The sequence below is a fragment of the Rousettus aegyptiacus genome, unplaced genomic scaffold (assembly GCF_014176215.1).
Source record: "Rousettus aegyptiacus isolate mRouAeg1 unplaced genomic scaffold, mRouAeg1.p scaffold_m13_p_13, whole genome shotgun sequence".
Classification (NCBI taxonomy): domain Eukaryota; kingdom Metazoa; phylum Chordata; class Mammalia; order Chiroptera; family Pteropodidae; genus Rousettus; species Rousettus aegyptiacus.
The window spans coordinates 58,991,130-59,015,395 of record NW_023416288.1 but is presented as its reverse complement, the minus strand read 5'-3'; the positions used below and the strand labels follow the sequence as shown (position 1 = coordinate 59,015,395).

The window sequence follows — 24,266 nt, the reverse complement described above, 5'->3', positions numbered from 1 at the left end:
GCTGGTTTGCAGAGCTTTAGATTTCCCTACCGTGATTAAACACTTTTCCTCTACCTGCAGCAGCTTTCACCTTGTTTCATTGGCTCGGGGTTGCCAGCCAATTCGGTGGGAGTTCAAGTTCAGACTCCATACCAGCAGACAGCCCAGGTTTACAGGTCCAACTTTCTACAGGTATTTCCGCACTCAGTCCAGGTGAGACTCTGTGACCGGGCAAAGTCCTTCGGTTTGTGTGCTGAGATCTGCAGACACTCCCTTTCTAACTTCTCACCTTGTCACACAGCTGGGGCCTTGCACATTAGCCCCCAGGGACTGGTCTCTCTTCTCAGGCCAGGTACCTCGCCCCCACCCCCCGCCTCCCCATATACCCTGAGCTCTGGGCATTAATTCCCCTTCCTCTGCCTCGTAATCTTCACTTCACTTCCAACACCTGGAAGTTTCCATTTCTTGGTTTCAGCTTTGCTATGTCTTAAAACAAACGCCTGTTACATGTTATCCCTCTGCTCAGTCAGCCACGTTGGCTGGTGGTACATGAGGAAGTTATTTCTTTTAGTATTTTGAAAGCAATACTACTGAAAGTGTTGATACTCTTATATATGCAAAGGTATTTACACCAGGGCCCTCTAGAGATGAGCAGTAATAGAAATTTAGATTCTTTTTATTCTAGGTCTCTAGACATTCCAATATTTTAAAGGAGGCATTAGACATTATTAATAAATTCTGTTAAAAAGTGACCTCATCCATTTCATTCTCTTCTTAGCATTGCCTGTTTTCTTTTTAGTCTTTAATGAGAATTTCATCAAATGGAAGGTAATTATAAGGGTGACTTTTCAGTTAAAGATCTGGAATCCATTGTTTTTGCCAAATTTTACTTGCTTTAATTCCATTCATAAAGCTGTATTGATTGAGCACAAAGTATATTCCCAGGATGAGTCTACCAGGTGCTGTGGGCTGACTTTATTATTATCAATAATCATAATCTTACTCTGACATACTCTTAGGTATCTTACTTTCAAATTGAAATGCAGTTTGTTGTGTTCGGACAAATCCAAACACAAAGCATTTATTTCACTTCAGAAATTTCCTTTTTCTGCTTTTATGTCTTTTATTTTAAACATTTGTCCCCCCCCCCACCACCACCACCAGATACTAAGACACTTCAGCCGAAATCTGCTTTTATGTCTTTTATTTTAAACATTGGTTTTTCTGCTTTTATGTCTTTTATTTTAAACTTTGGTTTTTTTCCTCCCCTACCAGATACTAAGACACCTCAGCTGAAATCCGAAGAGTCTCCCGAAAAGTTTAGGGATATGAGTTCATGTGATTTACTGCGTTCTACAGACAGAAACTACTTTGAGAAATTATGGGCCAAACGTACAGCCAAAAAATCTCCAGTGGTAAGGAGGGATGAGAGACGGGGTAAAGCCACCACGGGGCATCATTGCACAGTGTCAGACAAAGGGGGGTTGATACTTCCAGACTGATGAGTTTCACCAAAACTACTTTCTGACTAGTGTCATCTAAAGACAAGTTTTTTTTTCACCTCTTTTCTACACCTCTAAGAATAGACGTGGATTCTAAAGATGGAATGTGCAGTTCAGATTTTGCGAGTACCTTTCCCCTTAGGCTCCTAGTCAAGACCGACACTAAGCTCTTCTATTTAGCAAGAATAGAAAAGCACGACAGTAGAATTAATGCTGAGAAAATATGTGTTTCCGGGGAAAACCGGCTTTCTTGTTGGGATTTAATTTTCAGTGTTCTTGTGCTGAGTCGTGAGAGTGAGTTCACTCAAAGAGCCCATGTTTTATAACTTGGCAGTATTTAAACCAGTCATGTAGTTTAGTCCCGAGTCGGTTCTCTGAGAACTCAGAGACGTCGGTATGTGCAGAAGTGTCGAATGCAGAATTGGCACTACATTCAAGTCAGGTTGTGCTCATTTTGCATTCGTGATAGTTTCGATGTGAAGATCTGGGAATCTGGAGTGGTCTAAGTCATAGCAGCGACAGAACTTCTGTTTTGGTTGTCAACTCTTAGGATATGTGCCATGAAGGCTGGCCTCTTCTCAGCAAATAATCACATCATCTCCGCAAGTCAGAACCATAAGCAGTGGTCAAAAGAATCAGACTGGGTGCTTCATATGAAAAGTCGGAGGCTGCAGTATAAACAGGCATGTGCATTCGGCTCTGACTTAGTCGTAAGAGTGGGGTGTTTGGATGTGCAAGAAGCATACTCATTCAAGTCAGCTTAAGTAAGAGGTGGCTGCATTATAAAAAGTACGACGAGTAGATTCACAGTGCGTCGCGAGCCCAGATGAAGTGCAGCCCTCGCAGAAGTAGGAGCCAGGACTGGAAAGTTACATGCTGTCTCCTCCTCCCAGAGACATCGAGCTCCTTTCATCTCTGCTTCTTCTCTTTCGTAAATGGTTTTGTTATCCTCTTTTCCTTTCCTTCCCTCCCTTCTTCCCTCCCTCTCTCCCTCCCAATCTCTTGCACTCACTCAGGCTTTCCGCCCACATAATTTGAACTCATTCTCACGGGCACCAGCCCCAACTCCCCACGACCTCTTGGCTCCGTGTCCATAATTCCCAGCAACTTCTCTTGGGCTCTTTAATTCATATTGCAGAAGGCAAGGGACTCTAATCGGCCCAGCTGGATTTCCAGGCCATACCACACAGATCACATTAGATTGTTCGTCCACCTCTCCATGGCAAGGCTAAAGGCAGAGCACTTGCTACAGATCATGGCTTCTTAGAAGCCTTGAGTGGGCTCTAAACATCTATAAATAATACAAATTTGAACCATGATACTTGACCACGTATTTATCCAAAATAAATTAAATCCAGAATTGTTCCTGTCCACCAGGATCTGTGGGATACCAAATATCAGTCATTAGGAGTGGGGATGACGCCTATTCTTTGAATTAAGTTCAGGAATCCTGAGGCTTGTACACCATCCTGGAAAATTGGAGGAGGGCCTCCAGACCACCTGGATACCACGGAGATTCCTCTCGTCCAAGACCCTGAGTCCCATTCTGAGCCAGTGGCTCTGATATTCTCCATGTCCTCCCCTACTAGAAGCTTTGCTTAGAACTGACCCCTGAGATCCTGCCACACCCTGGGGCACCCCCTCTGCATAAGGAAGCCATCAGCACCCGTCCTTCCCGGGAAGCCCAGCTCTTCTCAGGTCAGTCCCCTGCTTTCTCTTCTTCCTGGATGGTGCGGCTTCATGCTTCTTGGAGCTTAGATTTTCAGACATAATAATCTCTCCCAGGACATGGCACATCCAGAGTGTAAACTCCAGAACACAAATCCTGGGCCACCTTGATTCCTTAACGAGGAATTTGTGTCCCAGTTAGCATGTGCTTGAACACAACTTCATACCCACTGATGGGAAACACACCATCGATTTGCAGTCCTCTGCGGGTTAGTGGGTATTCATGATTTACTTACACATGACCAATCCGAATATTCCTGTTAGAAAACTTTCAGGCCTAATTAAAGATAGCTTTTCTCTGGTCAAGGGCACACAGCTACCCAGAGATGAAAAAAAAAAAAAAATCCACACTATGTGTTCGTGCCAATAGTTCATCTCTAACATTTCCATATAAGATTAATGGGCAGTATGGAGAAGCTAGAAGAGGAAGCGGGCGATGAAAAAGCACACGCTTCCTCTTCTAGCTTCTCCATGCTGGTGGCCCCTTGGTGGTGCTAGGTGGGGGAGGGAAGCAGGTGTTACCACCTGTCGTCAAAAAGAACCTCACCCTGGGCCACTCCTTTCCTGCGGTCACCTGCCTGAGCAAGTGTTCAGCCGCATAACCCAGGGCATCAGAGAGCCTAGCCTAGAACACCTACAGTGCCGGGTGGTAGAGGGTGGGCAGTTACCTGTTCACGAAGACAACAGTGCTGGAACCCACCGCCTGTCAGTGCAGCTGGGGAGACAGTGGGACACAATCGTTTCGTAGAAAAGCAACCCGAATCGCCTAAGAACCCACAGGTTCACTCTTCAGAAGTTGGTGCAAATGTAACACTAAACTACCGATTGTTTGTAGTGCCCCATTTTCTTATAAAGATGATGAATTCAACGCTATTTTGAAATGCTGAGTATTTAGCACATTTTAAGGTATTTTCTAGGGCATTAACATTGTGCGTAGCAACGTGCCTTTTTAAAGTCACAACAGAAGCGTCAGTGAGTTTGTTACAGTGTCGTATTGGAGAACACAAACAGCCTTTATACAGCGTTCATAAATTCGGGAAGGACTTTCATGAAAATTATATCGCATGCCCCTCATTATACCCCTTAGGAGAAGATACTTTTGTCATTTTACTTTCCCAACATAAACTTTCATGTATTTTTTAGAACTTTTTAGTGGATCGAAGACAGTAATTGCAACTTCCTCTGTCAAAAACCTGTATCTTAAATTGTTTAAAAAAAAAAAGTAGAAATTTTTGTGCTTTTTGGGTATCTTAATGTGTTCATCTTTGGAAATTATCAAGAAAGCCATTTGACAGTGAGGGACGGTAGAAATTCCCCTCGTCGGTGCTTTGTTGGTCCTGTTTCTCTGAGGCGCTCTTCCCATGTATGTTAAAGACTGCGTCTTCCTCTCCACTCACACCTGCCCCAGAATCCACCGTGGCCCCGGGGTCTCTCGGTCTGATCCCTCCGTTCTCACACCCCACTCTTTCCGTGTGCATAGTGCGTAGCTCCGTGTATGTCAAGGTGTATGTCAAATAATGAGACCGGTTTTTTGTGTGTCTCATGGATGGTCCATCCTATTCTTTGGTCGTCACATGCGCACACGTCACAACCTGTTGGGTAAGTGTATATTTCTGTGTGTGTTTGGGTCTGTGTATGTTTTTGATCTACTTGCTTCTGTCTACCTTTAACTATTGGCTTCGTGACCTGAGAGAAAAATGCACCAGCTCTGAGTTTATGTGACAGTCTTGCCACCTACTGGATGATCTTATAAAAGTCACTTAGCTGCTACGAGGAGTCATTTTCTCTCCTGCAAAGTGGAGCTAATAATGTCCACCTTGCAAAATTATTATATCAAATGCACGTGAAACTTCTTTATGCATTGTTGAGCATTAAACAAATGTTAGTCGCGATGGTGATAATCTCTGGCAGGGAGGGGAGAGTTCAGGCCCCCAGCTGTTGTACACCTTAAACTTACACATGTTATTAGTCAATTATCTCTCAATAAATAAAAGTAATAATCAGTGTAATTTAGGAAATAAGTGCATTTGTCAAGGTTATCAGATACCATGTCAACGCTCAAAAATAGATTAGATTTTTGTATAATGGCAATATCACAGCCCCTTCCGCCCTTCCTTTCCCTCCCCTTTCCTACCCTTCCCCCTTCCTTCCTTTTTCCTCATTCATCCATCTCTCCCCACCCTGAATTTGTGGCCTTCCTGCCTTATATGTAGGATCCGGATTTGCTTTTCAGCGTAGAGCAGATATTTGTTGACCAGACGCTGTTCTAGGTACTGGAACAAGGTGGACCGCCCCTGCCCCTATGGAATATATATTCTGGTAGTGACATCCCCTGGTCAGCTCCCGCTGGTAGGGCGAGGTCAGTGTATCCCTAGCCCTTCTACTACTGCCTTTTTTCTTGAAGTAGAAAACAAGCTAATGGAGCATGGAGATTCTCAGTGTGACTGACTCCTGACATACTGGCAGCTGTTTTTAGTTCTTGTATCTAAAGTCACTGGGGACTTACTCTAGGACCCAACTGACTTGTCTTTGTTGGGAAAAAAATGTCCAAGAGTATTATGCTTTGCTCTTCAAGTCTGAAAAAAACCCGCAACATCACTTTTCTTGTTTGTCATTCGAATAGTTTATCAATATAAAATGCTTTCTCTGTATATAGCCATAATTTAATATGGGTTTAAATAATTTAACAAAGTATTCAATTTACTCATTTCCTCATTCCTTTCTTATACAATCCTTTGTTGGTTTATTTCTTCTCTCTTCATAGCTTAAAGGGTATTTACTTTTCTGAATGACTCCCAGAGCACGTTACTTGAACATCTCTAAAAGATTCTCTGAGAACTGTACATATAATTTTCATCAGCCTTGCTTCTTAAATACAATTTTCAGGTGTGAGTAACAAAACAAAAAAAAATGTACAGCTCTTTTTTGCTGCAAAAAGTATATAACAAGCACTATCCAATGGGAAGTTTTTATTTATACGACACTTGCATGTGCTATTGGTTACAAAAATCTAAGTTCCTGTGTTTTCCTTGTCAGATCTCATTATGCTTCATTATCCCTCGCTGATGGCACCCCAGCCCCCTGTTTGCATGTCTGACTCCCTGGGGAGCATACAGGAAGGTCATGACGCCTTAGTGACCATTTTTTGCTCTGGAGTTATTGTGACTTCCAGACGGTCTTTGCCTTCTAGAAGAAGCGTAATTGTCCGAATTTCAATTATATCTGTTTCCTCAACAAGCTCCTCTGACCTCCTTAGGGAACATCCTTAATTCCCGAAGCGGGCCAAGTTACTGACAGCCAATTCTTGAGGGGAAAAAAAAAAAAAATTGCTGAATGACCAATTTGTTCAAAGCTGACTTAGCAAATGCGTGTGCGTAGCAGATAAGGCCGGCGCAACTTTATAGAGGACCCAGGTGTGTGAGGGCCGGTGGGAAAGTGTGTCTGCAGCGACACACATGGTCACCTGCACCTGCTCCGCACTCTTTCCTTTCGACACCGTGAGGCGTCCGCTCAGGGAGCTCGCCCAGGGTTCCGCAGTCTAGACGTGTTTATTTCAGCTCCAAAAGAAAAGCCCTTTCTTCTACTCAGGTGCCTTTTTCAGTGCATGAAATTCAGCACGACATTTATTAGCTGAAATAATACTGTAAAGAGACGCTTCTCTCACTGACCACCTGGTTACCAACTGCTGCAGCTCATGTAAGATCAGCAGTCTAAATGCTTTTTTTTTGAGGTAATAAATTGGTTTCCTGTTAGTCTCTGAAGGTGACCAATTAACTCTAAAATACCATTTATGATCTCGATTGAAGGGTATCCACTCACTGCATTTTTTATCCTCATTGAAATTTATCCAACCTTTGGCCAGTGCGAGCCTCTTTGAGTCGCTCCTGCTGACCCATGTAGTCTTGGTAGCCATCTTGCTGTCTTTTATGACAAGACAGTCTGTGCTCTTTCGTTTCATTACCTGTTCCAGACCTGGAATCAATCTTTCCTCCAAGAAGCCTTGCTTCTTTAGGTGGGAGATGGTCGTACAAGACCACATTGCCCAGGAATGCTTATTGCTATTGGGGTGGTCACTGTGCCAAGGCCATTTCTGTGGATAGATAAACTATTTCATGAATTCAAGTTGATATTTCCAACTCAGATTCAGGACTTCAGGATTTTTACCTAACTTCTTCTCTATTACATATTTTTCCCCCTCCACACCAAGAATCCCAATTCTGAAAGGCATAGGAAATGATAGAATTACAGTATCTCATTAAATAGCTCCTTCGTTTTGTCTACATTACACACAGAAGAGTCTCAGAATAACAATACTCATCCCATCAGCGCCCATTATAAAAAGTGAAAACTTTCTAAAAATTGTTCGTCTCCTATTATTTATGGTTGTGTTATAGCTATGGTCATTATATACTCTCTCCCTTTTAACTCTAGTTTTGTCTTCGTTTTCAAGACAAAAATCTGTAGACATTTGATAGTTATCATTAGAATTTAAATTGGTATCTCTCTAGTTATTTTGTTATCTAAGTTTATTCTCTAGCAAATATGGAAGGGCTATGGGACCAATGTTTCCTGAATTCTTACCTGCTGTTAACAGTCTGTTATACTCTATAGTTGAATCGTAATTTTTATCCTCTATCTCGTTTCCTTTTTTTGGTTTACTTTGTCAAGGATTTATACTTTGGATCTTTTTTGTCTAAAATATGTGTCATTTTCTTTTGAAACCATTTCACCTCTTTTCTTTTTTTTATTTTTGAGTTTAAAAGCTTTTCTCCATTCACTTCCTATTTCTCTTAAGGCATTATTGGTTTTGTTTATTAAGTTCTGTGTTCTTTTTAGTTCAGTTTTTTGTTTCTAAAGTGATTTTTCTCCTTATATTTCTAAGTCTTTCCTGAGTTTGTAAAATGGTCATTTATTTGTTCCTTAACGTGTTGTGTCATTTTCTTAATGTCTTTTAGTTTATTCTGAAGTAGTAGACTGTAAACTTTATCTGTTTTATGAGCAGGTTTTCGTTGTATGTAGAGGTGTTATTCTATTCCTTTTTCTCTGTTTTTCTTATAATTTGTATGGAATTTAACTATAAATTTTCTCATTTTTATGTAAAATTATTTATCAAGCTCTTAGGAGGCAGCATGTTTCCTTCAAACAGTGTTAACATGGAAAAAAACTTTCCCTTCTGAGATTTCCTGGCTCTGTTGCCCTTGCCCAGTCTGGGCTACACTTGACTCTATCCTAAGGAATTTTTCTTCTACTCCTACCAGCTTTTCCTCAGTGTGAGGCCTCAGAAGGGAGCCCCACTGGGTCAGTTTCAAGAACTCACAGTTGATCCGGCTTCTTCAGAACTTACTGTGAACCCCTCGTTCTTACCTACTATTGGAGTGAAAACAAGATCTCGACATGTTTCAGCTGTGTGTTTCCCAAACTGTACTATTTTGAGGTTCTCCTTTTCTCAATTGTTTCCTTCAGCTTCCTCTTGCATAGAAACGGAGACCATGCCAGTTTTGTGGCTGTTATCACCTGTATTGGGGGGCTTGAGGAATTACCCTGTCGCCTAGTTTTCTTATAAATATGTTGATACATCTTTCATTTTATTCTTTTTTCATGTGGGGATTCTGGAAAATCCAAAAGCTATGCTTCCACTACCTCTGTCATCTTTTTAGTCATGATCTAATTGAAACCAAGCATCAGCAAAGGAAAGAAATAAGGGTGGTATGAAGTAAAATCATAATAGTCGATGGACATACAAATATAGAGTGATTCAGAATGATACTTAAAAATTGTTGAATTTATTCAATCAGTTACTAAGGTTTGGGAAGACCAAAGAGAATAATAATTTGGATCCTTGAGAGATAATCTCATTAGAAAGATAAAGAATATAAACATGAAATGTTAATAAAAATTTGCCACAATATTATTTGGATGTCGTATAAAATTTATATATTAAATGGCAGCCTTCATAAAAGTATTTTGATTTTATTTATAAAGTTGTTTTTTTCCCCCATAGAACAAATAACAATTGTTTTTTTAGACGTATCTATTTTTCCTTTTTCTTTCCACATATTTGGCAATCTCCGGTAAGAAGAGACATATTTTTAACATTCGTGTAATTTTCTGATCATATATCTTGTCTAGGAAAGAAAATCTTTGGAGAGACAGTATAAGGCAGCCCGGGAGGCCCTAATGGGAAAGACGCCTCCTCACCACACACTCCTGTTTCAAAGGTAGCGACTCACCACGTTTATGTATAGCTGGGCATCTTCTGATTGATTTTCTAGTATCCAGATACAGCAAATGAATCCTAAATCATCCACATGAGCAGGGACTTCGTGCTAAAATGAGCCCGGCAGTGCAGAATTTAAAAAGCCATTTCAAATTGTTTTAAATTACAGTTCTTTTTATTGTCTGTAATGTTAAGCTACCTGTTGAAAATCTTCAACCAATATTTTGTCTGTTTCTCTCCATGTATGAAAAAAGGTGTGATTAATTTTCTCCATATTGGTAGGCTATCTTTGGATGGTCTTATTAAATGACAGGCTCTGTGGTATGTACAAAGTTCTGTTGGGGGTTCTGGAGGATTGTGGCCAGGAGATAGGCAGTGAGTGTCCCTAAAAGAGCTAAAACTTGGGCCTTGTGACCTCTGACCAGCAATGCCTATAAAACATCGTAAATAAAGAAATTAAGACGTTTTAAATATGAGCTTGAAATGGGTCATACGAGGACAGATAGATGCTTTGAATTTGCATTCATTTATATGCAACTGGGCTCCTTAGCACATAGCAACTCTTTAGCAAGTCTGGAGTGACTAGCAGTAGGATTTATTCACTAAAAATGGTTAATGATTCTTTTAAGTCACTCTGGGGAAACAGAGCATAATATTAGAATTTTTAGAATTATTTTATTCTGGTATTATTTCAAGCATTAGATTACTTTAAAAAGTAGAAAATATCTATTTTAATTTTTATAGCAGTTGATATATTGTTGGGCCTCATATAACAAATGAAGCAGAGTTTACAATAGAATATGTACTAATCAACAGGAAGATAATTTGCCAATACTAATCGTTTCATAGATAACAGATATTTACAACAAAACAAATTTGCCTAATCTACGAATTAGAGTATAGTTTCAGTGTCTGAGTTGAATATTCATGAGTGTATGCATTACATTAATCCAAACTGATTTTATTGGCATTTGCATTTATGTGAGATGTAATGGTCAGTTTTTAGGTATTACATGTGTGTACGCATGGTATCATTATAATATTCTTTGGATTTTTTTGTTATTTCTAATTTCAGGGGTTCGGTACCAACACCCATCATCAATGATTTACATTATTTCACAGATTTACAACTACAAAGAAGTTCTGAGCTTTATGAAGATTCTTTTAAAACTTACTTTGGAACATATCCTGAAAAGAGGTGAGTTGAGTTTTATTCAATAGAATCAGTTCTTTTCAGCTGAATAGTTAAAATCGTGGCCCTCTAATCCTTAGGCTTCAGGCAAATCCTAAAACTAGGAAGCAGAGCCAAATTCCCACCCTGGAATTTGAAGGGAGTAAATGCTAGCCCTCCAGGGCGTGCATGGGCATGTAACCTAGGCATGCATGGTCATATAACCTAGGTTCCTACAACCGGAAGCTTCTCTCTGGGTCTCTGAGTCTTGAGTGACAGAAAGATACAGGGACAGTTGGAGATCCTTTAAGTCACCAGTGGTGGAAGAATCAAAAATCCACTGCAGAGTGAAAGCAGTGATGTCTTCCAATCTCTGTATATTGCAACTCGGCTATGTTTTTGGCACCTAGCTTACCTTGGTTCCTGCCCCAGATTTTAAGCCTGGTTCTCTTGTTTTCTACTAGGTCTATAAACTACTCAATGGCTTTTCAATAACTCTCTCTTATTAATATTCAAATTGGCCAGAGTTGGCATCTGTATTTTGTAATCAACATCTCCGATTAGTACAATACTATTTCAAATTATTTACCAGCCAATGTCCAATATATAAAACGCTGTTTCAGGGTCTTAATGGTTAATATGTCAGAGTGTGGTTGAAAATATGAATGTATAAGCTGAGGACTCCATGTGGACTGTTATTGCTGATTTTAGTGGTTGGCTTTTGCAGGCATTCTGCTACCTTCTGTTTCGACTTAAGCTGTGCCTGCCACAATAATTGGCCATCTCTCTGTAATGCCTTGAATCCAAACTTCCCAAGCAAAGATCTGGCTGGTTGGGTCAATCACCACCTACTATGGGGTGCCACTCTTGGGTAGAGATCTCTAATCAGGGCCCTGGTAGATAACAAGCTGATCTGTAGATCGTTTACCTTTTTGTCAAGCACCAATGCTTTATCCAATCATCGGTGGCCAGACCAGTAACAGAGAATCAAGCAAAGAACTCTTCAGAAGAGGTCGGGCAGTCTCTCTGGAGTGTCTGAATGCATAGCAACGTAATAGACAGAAATGCAATGGGAGGAAGTACACTCAAAAGTTAACAGTGGATATTCCTCTAGGCTTAGCAATTATTTTTATTTTCTTTATCTTTTTCTCTAACTTTTAAATTGTCTACACAGGATATATTATTTTTTTTGTTTTTATAGCCTAAAAAAAAATATTAAAAATCCATGGGACTTTGATGAACTATTCAAAAATGGGGAAAATAGGTCCTTTAACTATAATGTGGTTTCTCATATCACTCTATATGTTAAAAAATTAAGATAAATTATTATAAAGAGTTAAATACAAATCAGTGCCTATAATATAGTGTTAAAAGTCAGTTGCAAATGTATGTCCAGCATAACGTAGGTCTAAAAATATTTATATGTATGAATAGAAAAGAAAATGCTGAGAAGAAGTACATCAAAATTCTATCAGTTATTATCTTCTTGTGATGGGATTATGGCCAATGTTAATTTTTTTGTTTTCCCCTATATATTCAAGAGTGAGTATTTTATAATTTTCAAAGTATTAATATAACTTTTAAAAGTCATTTTAAAGGTCTACCACAGTGAAGAAACATTTTATGAGACCGATGTGTATCACGATGATGTAATGAGCATGACGATTTAAAAAATAAGTATTGCTTTTCTTCATTTCTGAGTTTTATCATTGGAACACTTTAGGTTTCCTTCAATAATCTGATGACAAAAAAAACCCGTCCCTTCTAAATGGTCCACCCAAATCTGCACATTTCACTAGATTCTAGAGACTGCGACAGTGTTAATACTGTGGATCTCTGAGGATTTGTTCAAGTTCTAACTTTTTAGTACAGAAAGGTAGGTTGATGGGAATACAGTGAGAAAGAGAACGTCTCAGTTCAAGCTGCGGTAACAAATTTCTGTAGAGCAGATGGTTACTTCTCACGGCTCTGGAGGTTGAGAAGTCTGCGATTAGAGTACCAGCATGGGCAGCTTCTGACAAGAGTCCTCTTCCCGGCTGCAGGCGGCTGCCTTCTTGCTGTGTCCGTCCTCACATGGTGAAAACAGAGGAAGCAAGTTGTCTTGTGTCTCTTCTTTAAGGGCACTAAACCTATTCATGAGGGCTTCCCCTCCTGATGTAATCACCTCCCAAAGATCCCACCTTCTTATACCAACACGTTGGGGGTTAGGATTTCAACATACGAATTTTGGGGAAGGCACACAACAGTCAGTCCATATCAAAAAAAAGAGAGAGAGAGAGAGAGAGAGAAGGAGAGAATGCCTAATAGGCTCAGTGTGCCTACATCATCTGTGACCTATGTGAAAAGGATGGGTTGAACTTGTCACCCAACTCTGACCCTTCACACGTGGTAATTCAACTCCACCACTTTTTGACTTCTGACTTTCGAAGCATTTTTATTTAAAACTTTGATACAAAGGAAGAATAATTGTTGAAAGGCAACCTTTGTGAACCTTTTTTTTTTTTTTTGGTGTGTGTTTTAAATGGAGAGGAGACTAATACATATGTACTACAGGTTGAATCATACCCCTCCAAAATTCATATGTTGGAGTCCTAACCCCCAGGACCTAAAAATGTCACCTTATTTGGAAATAACGTCATTGCAAGTCCTACTGGAGTAGAGTGAGCCCCTAATTGAATGTGACTGGTGTCCATATAAAAAGGAGAAATTTGGATACAGACTCACACACAGGGTGAGAGCTCGGGGCGATGCAGAAGCCAGGGAACACCAGATATTGCCAGCCAACTGCCGAAGCTAGGAGAGAGGCCTGGAAGGGATTCCCCCCTCACAGCCTCAGGGAACAACCCTGCCGACACACTGAACTCAGACTCCTGGACTTCAGAAATGTGGGACGATACGTTTCAATCACCCAGTTCACAGTACTTTGTTATGGCAAACCTTGCAAACTAATACACTATCTATTCATAAAAACCCAGTGAAAATTTTCTTCCCATTTTATTTCTGTGTTCCCTTCAGCAGCGATTTGGCCATAAAAGTCCACGCATTATGATGTTTTTCACATTATAAGGAAGAACATCTTTATGCTTCTATAGTTTGGAATAAAAGATCTAGCCCATAAAACAATAAACGCATCTAAGACCGTATTTAGGGGAAAAGACTCAGTCGAGTGATGCTTCTAGAGACGATCCCAGGCGTGGGTTAGTGATGGCATTTTTCCACTGCCAGCGGCAGAGGGAGGAGTTAGTTGTTCCGTCACTGGAAAATCCAGATGGTGGTGGTGTTGATCTCAGTTGTTACTTCTCCAGGAAGTGCTTTCTGGACGAGCTCAGTAACCCTCCGTGGGAGAGAGAGACTGGGACGCAAAGTCTTTTAGGAGCACGGGTGTTCTTCCGGAAGGGGGCTAGCATTCGGCGAGGAGGTTCCAAACGCTGTTGTCTAACAGGAAGAAGACACACCTAAGAACTCAGTCCAGGGTGGTAAGAGGGGTCTCCTCCATCGAGCAAGCAATTCGACCTCTTTATCAGTTACTAACAAATAATCAGAACTTCTAGTACATCACCTAGGTGCAGGGCTGTTGCTATACAGCCCTCTCCATAGTTGATGGGAAGCCCAGGGCCAGCGGGGGCAGGTGTTCCTGCTGAGCAGTGGAGGAGCTTTCCAGGAGATCTGGTCCAGGACCCAGCTCACGAACTGCCACCAAGCGACGCAGCCTCTGCTTGCCATTCAGACGTAACACAGATGATGTGCTTGTGCCCCTGGACACGTCACCGTGGTATGCATTTACCACCCACTACAATTCCTCCCAGGTCAGGGACAGGCCCAGATAGCTAACTGGACTGTTTTCATGATGGAGCCCTGGACTCCTGAGGACACCTTGCTGAGACTTGCTTCTACCCGCTTCATCTCAGCTTCGGCCTTAATATCCTCCTTGTAGACATGGACACGCACCCTCATTTAAAGGACAGGCCTTGTCTTGAACAGACTCAATTTGCATCAGCCTTTGCTACTGCCAGATATGAACTTAAGTTAAACGCGGAATGAGAACAAGTAGAGGTCAACTTGAACTTGATCCTAGAAAAGTAATTTCTTAATTTTTTTGCCGAGTAGGGCTCAGTACATGGAGCCACAAAGAAGAATGCGTAACCAGAGTGCTGCGAGGCTCTGCAGTAAACGATTATCTATTAATGTTCAACATCTTTAATCAACCTTTGGCTAAATCATGAAAAGATACAACGATGAGGTCAACACTGTACAATCGACATTGACAGTGAAAAGTGGAGCTCGAATGGCAAAGTTTGGGAGGTGGAGGCGGAAAGTCAATATGTATCATCTGTCGTCGATGGGACAAGAAATGGCACAAGGACGTGAAGATGCAGATCGGACAGATGGAGGAACTGAAAACAGTGACAGAACTGCTGGAGGGGAGGAAAAAGTTAGGCAAAGTGATACGAAGCGAGCTAAATCCTTTCCAGTCCTTGCAGAAAGCCGTATCTACCAAAGATACGTCGAAGGCTGATAAATCAGTAAATGTCAGTAACATCTAAAACAGATGCGGTTAAAAACGGTTGGCTCTCTGGAGAGGGAAATCGGGGTGATTATTACTTTTTATTATAAGCTCTTCTGTATGATGCGACTTAGTTCTAACTGTGTTCATGTAGTAGGTTGATTAAAGTGTTAATGTTTCTCGGAATGATGAGCAAAATCACAAAGAAGAGATGAATCTATTTTGATGATGTAAGCATTTTAAGTGTCTCTAGATCCAAAACAAAATTAAAAGGAAAACAGTAAGCGACTTAAAATACAACAAGGGAGTTGACATTCGTGATAAAAAGATTCACACGAATCGTTATGGAAGACACGAAGATCCTCAAAAGATAAATGAGGAAAAGATGTTAACAGTTCACAGAACATGGGAGACACACTAATTAATAAAAACGAGACGCAGTGTTTAATCTCACTGTGAGCAAAGCCCGGCTGCTTGCTCTGCGGACTGAGCTCCAGGGCGGAGCCAGGAGGCGGGTAAACCCGGAGGAAGTGCACTGGCCCCGACACCCGCACTTCGGGCACCCAGGTCACAGCCCAGCCTTGTCCTCACGGTCCCAGCGCGTGGTCCAGATCTCTCCCCCTCACGCCCTGGCATTTTCTCTCTCCTTGACACAGAAGGAACTGCTGTATATAAAGTACACTCGGTTCTAAAGCCCTAGGGTTAGGACCTGTGCCTTACTCACCTTGTTCTATACTCCAGCACCTGTCGTGATGCCCGGCTCTCGGTAGGCATGCGGTTATGTTTTATATAACAGGCGAGGAGTTTATGCCAACATGTACACGCCTCGATATGTCAGCCGCTCTATAGGTTTTGCTACAAATACCACTGAAAACGTCCGCTCAGCAGAGACGTGTTCGCACGCTGCTGACAGGACCTGGTAAAGGTGACCCAGTGAAGCCATAGGCACAGGACGCGTGGTCACTCGTAGTTTTGCAGCTCACGGATATCACTCATTTGTTTGATTTTCAGCAGCAAGGATTCTCATATTGATATGAAATTTTCTGCATTGTCCGAGCTTTGTCAATGGTCAAAAGACTTGCCTTTCGAGCCTATAAAGTACCCTACTTATTCACATTCGGGATCAGAAACAAGCGATGGCAAAGAGGATCAGGCCCCAAAAGGTATGAGTCACTTTACCTATGATTCGCATTTAAATAGCAATATTACAATTACGTGTATTTCCCATTGTTTTTCTGATCATTACTGATTTTTTAAATTAAATGAGTGTTTTAAGTCAGAATGTCCTTTTGTAGGTAGGGTGGATTATTTGTCTCCCACTGTTATAGATGGAAAACAAAGTTCACAAAGGTCAGGAGTAGGCCCAAGGTCACTTCGCTTGTTAGAGAGGATGCTGCTACTCTGCCCACCTGACCACGGGGGGCGGGGGGGTCTTCCTGGGCGAGGGGCATGTGCTTTTCAGAGGAGAGGGGACTTCGGCCTCCACCTCTGACGACTCGGGCTCCTTTCAGCGAAGGTGCAGAGAAGCATGCGAGGTTTCAGATTGCCGGCCAGTCTACTCTGGGCGTCTGGCAAAATCCTGATGGTTTCAGGGTGGAAGATTCTGGCCCAGTCTCTCTATTTCATTCCCCCGACCCCCACACTTTACCCCTGTCCCCCAACACACACATGAGAGTGTGTCTTTGGGCACAGACTGAATGGTCATTGCATTTTTGTCTCTGGGCTCAGTGTCATAAATGACCGTGAGTAAAGACCGGGAACCGTATGGGGAGAATGACGGGCTCGAGGTGCAACGAGGCACAGAAGGAAGAGACGCAGTGTCGGGATGGACGGTGGGGCTCCGTGAGCAGTTGACAGGGGAACGAGTGAGCCCGTGGGATTCTTCAGGTCCCGGGGGCCGTGCGGCGCCACCATGGGCAGCCCGGGGGAGGAGGGGTGGTCTGCCTGAGCCCAGAAGAGGACATAAGTGTCCCCTGCTTGCTCCGGTGACCAGGGGAACCGGAAAGAGAAGGTAGACTTGTTAGATTGCAGGGGACAAGGGGACACTGGATGGCACCTCCAGAAGGAAGAGGCGCCTAAAGCAGGCATCGTTAGCCCATTCAGAGGCGGCCCCCCTCTTCAGCCATGGTTATGCTCAGGATAGCTGGCCGAGATAAGGTATTTTTGAGGATTTTACTCATGAGGGTGGACACAAGGAATAAATATTAGGGTCCCAAGACCAAAGTTCCAGGAAATTATCCCATATTCTCAAGTAGACACTTTACGTCATCTTACAAGAATGGGAAGTATTCTAGGAACCCCACTCTAGGGCCTGAGGGGGACCCAGGGACCCTGGACCAAACATGTCACAGTGGCTCATCATATGTGCCCAGACCTTTCCCATCTCATTTTCTCTGCCTACATCCTTCCTTAAGTGAGATGCTGAGTCAAAACTGCTTTCCAAACATAGTCTGGCTAGAGCTAGTGGTGCCATTACCTGGAGGGTGGTTCAGTGGAGAGAACGTTGGATTGGAAATCAGAAGATCTGGGTGCTGGTTCCATTTCTACTCTTGTCTGGCTGCCTAGTGTCGGGCAAATCAGTTCATGTCTGAGCTTTGGGAATAATATCTGTCCTACAGTAATACAGTAATATCCTAGATTTGATTACTGTAATACATGTATATTATATTGCAATATATAATATAATATATAGGACCAGAAAGGACGAGTCTGGTATAAGTAAGAAATAAAGCGCCAGATACCTATTAGGTATTATGATTGTAAATTTTTATACATGTAGCAGAGGATTGTGATAGTTTTCTGTAGGGATGGTTTCTGGAGACTTATTTTGTTCCTTTGAATGGGCCATGTTCACATTTCTTTGCATGCCTTGTGATCTTTTGTTTCAAGTTGGGCATTTGAAAAAGCAGCCCCCTCTGCAAGTCTGCACACCGGCTCCTCCGTGCAGGGGGAGACCTTGACCAATTAGCAGGGCATGTGCTGAGCCCAGGATCAGCCCTGCATGAAGGCATGGGGTCGTCTTAGGCCTTTTCCAGGCATGCACTTTTCCTGGGACTATCTCGGAAGCTAAGCAAGGTTGGGTCTGGTTAGTACTTGGATGGGAGACCACTTAGAAAGACCAGGTGCTATAGGTGTAAAAATTTAAAAAAATAAGGGATTGTAAACTGACAAGGTCCTTGCAATCTGTGAGGTCAACCAAGGTTTGCCTCGCTTTAAAAAAGGAAGGAAGGAAGGAAGGAAGGAAGGAAGGAAGGAAGGAAGGAAGGAAGGAATAAAAACTAGCAGCAAACACGGAAGAGATTTTTCTTTTCTTTTCTTTTTTTTTTTTTTTTTTGCCTTCTGTTAACTTGACATCCCCTTCTCAAGGAGTGTGCCATTTTGTATACCTAAAAAGGTCCGTTTTGCCTTTAGCGTTTTAGACGGCTTCACTTTGCCCAAAAGATCGAGTTTTCCTGATCTTAAGATATAGGTCACTCTGTTTTCCTCCCTTCAGAATCCTCTGCCTCACTTTCTCAGTCCCTACTACACTGCCTTCTCCCCAGTGAGAATTCGGCTTCCTCTGTGGCCACCATGTTTCTACCTTCAGTCTCTGTGGTCCAAACTTCCCTGGCTTAAGACAGCCCTCAAAGGAACCTAGCTCTTCTTCTGGTTCTTCATCCTTGTAAACAGACTGACCTTGGAGGGCACGAGATGAGTTTTCCCCAGGAAGGACTTCACGGCGTGTGTTCGTGTGTCCGTGTACATGCCTCTGCATGCACTAAGTCTACGTGCGTGTGATGGTGAGCGAAGAAGGTACAGGGCCTTGTGACAGAGGGCATGAGCAGCATAGAAGTGGAGCCTCGGAACTGCCGCTATGGCAACCTCTGGTCATCGGTCAAGTCTCCACACCCCAAGCCCGGTCCAGTCACGCACGTGGGACATTCTGAACCACATCCCCTATTTTTCTCGTTCGAATGTCATTTATTCTTTAAAGTTTGTTATGAATGACTTCTAAATATTATTCCAATGCTCACATCATGCAATGCTTATTTTCTTTGTTCAGTGTAGCAAGGAGTTAACTGTATCTTTTTCTCTTAATGTTTTATAGAACCACATAAATCATCACTTCAACATGATAAAGGGTCTATGCAATACAGAAGACACCAGTTGTCAGCCATCAGTTGTGTGGGTTCCAACACCAAACCCACCCTTCCTCCAATCCCTCAGGGCCGCAAGTATTCCAGTGTCTGACCTTGGATCTTAACACGGAAAATTTGCTCTGATCACGTCCAGTTCCTTTGTCTAACCCGGCTATGGATTGGACTGTTTCCCACTCAACCAACCACCTACAACAGAATGTTCTATTTGCCTTAATTCTCTCAATCGATTTCTTTTGTGATTCTATGAATAGTGTCTCTTTTTTTCATAAGTTATTCTTAACCTTTTGAAACGTAATTTCAGTTTTTCCCACAGCCATTGATGATTTCTCCAGCTGCTTCCTGCTTCCTGAAATATCGGATGGCAAAATCTCCCAGGGTCTCTGCATTGCTTGCTATGTGTGTAGTGATGTTTGGATACACCCACCTGGGATTGTGCTCTTGAAATTTCGGTGCGTCCATTTATAACAGTATATACTCTATGGGATTGAAATATTTTATATGAAAAGGTTGCAGAGTTCTATTTAACTGTGACCAACATCATATTGACTGCATCTCTCAAAGGGAATTAATTAATATAATTTTTCATGTTTCTTGATTAGCTTTAGCGATATGAAGGAATAAAAAGTCTCAGATATATATATATATATATGTACATATATATATTTTTATATATATTTATTTTACCCTTTCTGGACTCTGGTTATGTACTGCTTGTCATTAGAAATGTTTTGAACAACTTTTATCATCTTTGTGGTTTCACAACCTGCTGTTTTCAAAAAAATTTTTTTTGAATAGTTACAGGTAAGGCCGGTTGTTAAACTTCGAAACACATCCATATGGATTGATAAATGGTCTGTTCTCTGAGATGACTCACGGGAACAGGTGCCTTCCCATAGTACTGTTATAATTGTGAAATATTTTAAATATCAAAACCCTCTAATGACTTTTAAAAATTTCAAAACCCTCTTTAATAACTCCTTTTCCCATAACTCAAATTCGAATGTAACATAATTTACTATTGGCTTCTGGCTTCCACCCTACCTACCGCTATTCTCAGCAGGAGCAGGTTAAAGTTTTTCTTTTCAGGGGACCGGTGATGTGGGAACATGAAGAAGAGGACAAGTGTGAACAGGAAAAGAGAGACGATCCCCTGGAAAAGTGGGGAGGCCGTGAGTGAGTCGCTGTGCCCCCCAAATCTTAAAGAATAGGTTAACTTTCACCAGCATCACCTAATCATTTAAGAAGTTATTTTTAAATATTACGAACACAGTAGAAGATGTAAAAATAATATCGCTTATAAATATCAGACAACATGGAGATGTGCTTTTCTCTATTTCTCCCACAAAGTACAACTAAAGTCCTAGAAATTACATGTAAAATAAACAGGAGGACTGAGAGGCGGAAAGAAGAAGGCAGACCAGCTGGGGACCTTAGGACCTGAGTGGTGGCACAGTGGTGAGTTTCCTGGGTTTCCTTTTTGCCTCAAATATCTTGAACTAGGTGCTGGAGAAGCTACAACCCCCAAACACTAATGGCGCCGACAACAATCGCTCCCTCCAAACGCCTGCTCTCTCTCTAGCTAAAGGATTAGAAAAAGGGCAGCCTAACAAGACAGAAAACTTTTAGACAATAACTGACTTACTGTAGCCAAATCTCGTGGATAAAACTGTAGCCCCACCCTCATCCCTACCCACTGTCAGCAAAGGCTCTACCCTTTACTGGCCATGACAATGTTCCCCTACTCCTCTCTGCTGGGATCAGGTCAGAGAAATTCTTGTGGAAAGCAGGACTTTCGTCACCACTCAATATTAACGAGAACTCCCTCCAAGAGAGTAACGAGGTGCCTCTGCCCCTTCCCATCAGAGAAGGTATCAGAGAAGGTCTTGTGGGGATTCTAACTTCTGCACTCACCCAGCATTAATAAGGCATCATGTCCCCATTTCCCAGCCGACATGTCAAAATCAGCAAGGCTATGGAAGAATTCAACATCATCATCAACCAATAGGATTTAATTGACATTTATAGAGCATTACATGCAATGACAGCCAAATAAACATTCTTTTCAAGTGCTCATGGAACATTTGCCAAGATAGGCCATATCGTGGGTCATGAAAGAAACCTTAACAAATTTAAAAGACTTGAAGTCCTACTAAATATGTTCTTTGACCACCATGGAATCAAACTAGAAGTTAATAACAAAGATAACAGGAAAATCTCCAAACATCTAGAAACTAAACAACACATTCTTAAATAATCCATAGATCTATAAGAAAGTCTCAAGGGAATTAAAAAATACATCGAACTGAACAAAAATGAAGACACGCTATCTCAAAATTCATGGGATGCAGCTAAAACAGTGCTAAAAGGGGAACTCACCGCACTAAATGCATAAATTAGAAGAGAAGAACCTTAAATCAATGTGCTCCTAACTCAAGACCCTAGAAAAAGAGCAAAATAAACCCAAAACAAGCAGAAAAAATAATAAAGATAAAAGCAGAAATAAAAATGAAACAAAAATAATAGGGAAAAATCTAAACAAAAAGCTATTTTTTTAAGAGAGCAATAAAATTGACTGGTTCTTTTTGGTAAACTGAAAAAGAAAAGAGACACAATTATCAATGTTAGAAATGAAGCAATGGATGAAACTACAGACTCTGCAGACATCAAGAAGATAATAAGAGAAAATTGCTAACAGCTCTGCATACATAAAATTGATGAAACTTAAATGAAATGGACCGATTTTTCCAAAACACACACTACCACAACTCGCATAATATGGAATAGGTAATTTGAATAACCTTATACATATATTAAATCGAAGAATTAAATTGAATTAATTTAAATCTTTTAAAAGAAATTAATTTCTTCTTTTAAAAAGAAATCTCCAGGCCCAGACGCCTTCACTGGAGAACTCTACCAAGCATTTACAGAAGAATTCACATCAGTTCTATACAATCTCTTCTACAAAATAGCAAAAGAAGGAATACTTCTCAAATTATTTTGAGTCCAATATTACCCTGATTCCAAAACCAAGCAGTCCAAAGAAAGAAAACTACAGAGTAATATCACAAGTATAGGAGCAAAAATCCTTAGCAAAATATAAACAAATAATATTCAGCAATACATAAAAAGAATAATACACTCTGACCAAGTAGAATTTAACTCAGGAATGCAAGGTTGGTTCAGTAATTTAAGTCAACCAATGTTATCCACCATAATAACAGTCTAAACAAGAAAAATTGATGCTTACATCAGAAAAAGCATTTAACAGAGTTCAATATCCATTCATGATAGAAATTTCAGAATAGAGGATACTTCCTCTCAACTCGATAAAGACTTGAGTGTTTATGTCTCTATCCCTAAAATATATGTATATACTTTCGTTCACCATGATCTTAAATTTCATATTATACACACGTTCCTCAATTTATGATGGGGTTACAACCTGATAAACCCATTTTAAGTTGAAAATACCATAAGTTGAAAATTCATTTTTTAACTGAACATCATAGCTTAGCCTTGCCAAAAGTGAATGCTTATCACTTTTGCACCATTGTAAAGTCGAAAAATTGTAAGTCAAACCATAAGTCAAGTACCATCTGTACCATATATATTCAGCAATTATCCTTTCTTTCAACTTTGTATTTGTGGGATTAATCCATGTAGGTCGTGCTGTTTGAGTTTTAAATTTTCCCCTGCTACATAATATTCCACTGTAAGAATGCACCACATTTTATCCACTTTCCTGTTGATGAATGCTAAATATTTTTCCACTTTTTTTATTTTTATTGCAATTGCAACAGCTGCAGCTAAAAACATTCTTGTGTAGGATTAAATTGCAGTGTTATAGGTATACAAATCTTTACCAGTTATTGCTACATTGGTTAGTTTTATATGCCCTCTCCAACATGTAAGAGAGTTGCCATTTTTCTGCATCTTCACCATTTGTAATTGACAGTCTTTTCATTGCTAAGCAATGGCTATTAATATAAATTCATTGTAGTGTTTAATTTGAATTTCTCAAATTACTAGTAAAATTGAACATTTTTTATAAGATTATTGGCCACTTATGGCTTCTCTTCTGCAAATTGTCTATATTTTATCTTATTTTAAATTAGATTTTTAAATCAGTTTTCAGGATTAATTTATATATTCTGGTTATTCTTTGTTGACTGTGTGTATTGCATATGTCTTTTTCAAGACCCTCTTGTCCTTTCATTTTTTAAAATATTATCTTTTAATGAATAGTTTTTAATATGGCCAAATTTGTCAACCTACTTTATATACCTTATGAATCACAAATACAGTCTCCTAGATATTCTTCTAAATGCTTTCTTTAAGAAGTTGTGATTTCCCTATTTAGGTCTGTAGAATACCTGGAACAGACATTTTTGTGGTACTGTTTGATGTGAGGTGGCATTAAAATGTTTCCCCAGCCGTCCTACCCTTTCCCTCTAATCTGTAAGACTGTTTCTCTCCCTTCTTGTTTCCACAAATGCTTGGGTATGTTTCGGGGCTCTCGGTTACTGTTTTACTTACAGTCCATTTATAATAAGACTTACAACATGATAAGACAAGTTACGCACTTTGATACTCTTTAAAATTATCTTAGTTATTCACATTTTGCTTTTACAAGTAATTTTAGAATTTGTACATCAAACTTTACCAGTCTCTTACTTGGAGTTGATTAGAATTACATTTAATTCATAAATTTGGGAAGGCTCGTCTTCTTTTCAGTATCAGATCTTTCTATAAACATGCTCCATTTGTAACAATTTAATTCCTTTAACAAAACTGTATAATTTTCTCTATAAAGAACATTTTTCTCTTCAATGAGATTTATGCCCAGGTGCCTTTTATTTTGGTGGTTGTAAATGGAATATTATTTAAGATTATGTTTTCTGTGACTGGTATATAGAATGTAATTCATTTCTATAGCTATCATGTGTATTGATTCTAACAATGCATTTGTAACTTATTTCAGGATTTCCATCCAGATATCATCAAAAACTATGCTATTTTTTTC

General features: G+C 40.6%; 1 protein-coding gene across 8 annotated transcripts in view; it reads left to right on the top strand.

Moving 5' to 3' along the window:
• LRGUK (leucine rich repeats and guanylate kinase domain containing) overlaps nucleotides 1–19,867 on the top strand; it is a 95,252-nt gene extending 75,385 nt beyond the window's left edge. The window contains exons 16-20 of one of the 8 annotated variants that reach the window (XM_036231131.1): nucleotides 1,255–1,394; nucleotides 9,339–9,427; nucleotides 10,502–10,624; nucleotides 16,116–16,264; nucleotides 19,189–19,867. In XM_036231131.1, the coding sequence (XP_036087024.1) occupies nucleotides 1,255–1,394; nucleotides 9,339–9,427; nucleotides 10,502–10,624; nucleotides 16,116–16,264; nucleotides 19,189–19,331 (644 nt within the window). In that variant the 3' untranslated portion in view covers nucleotides 19,332–19,867. The other 7 variants (XM_016148757.2, XR_004954094.1, XR_004954095.1 and 4 more) reach the window with 7 other exon arrangements.
• The last annotated feature ends 4,399 nt before the right edge of the window (nucleotides 19,868–24,266 follow it).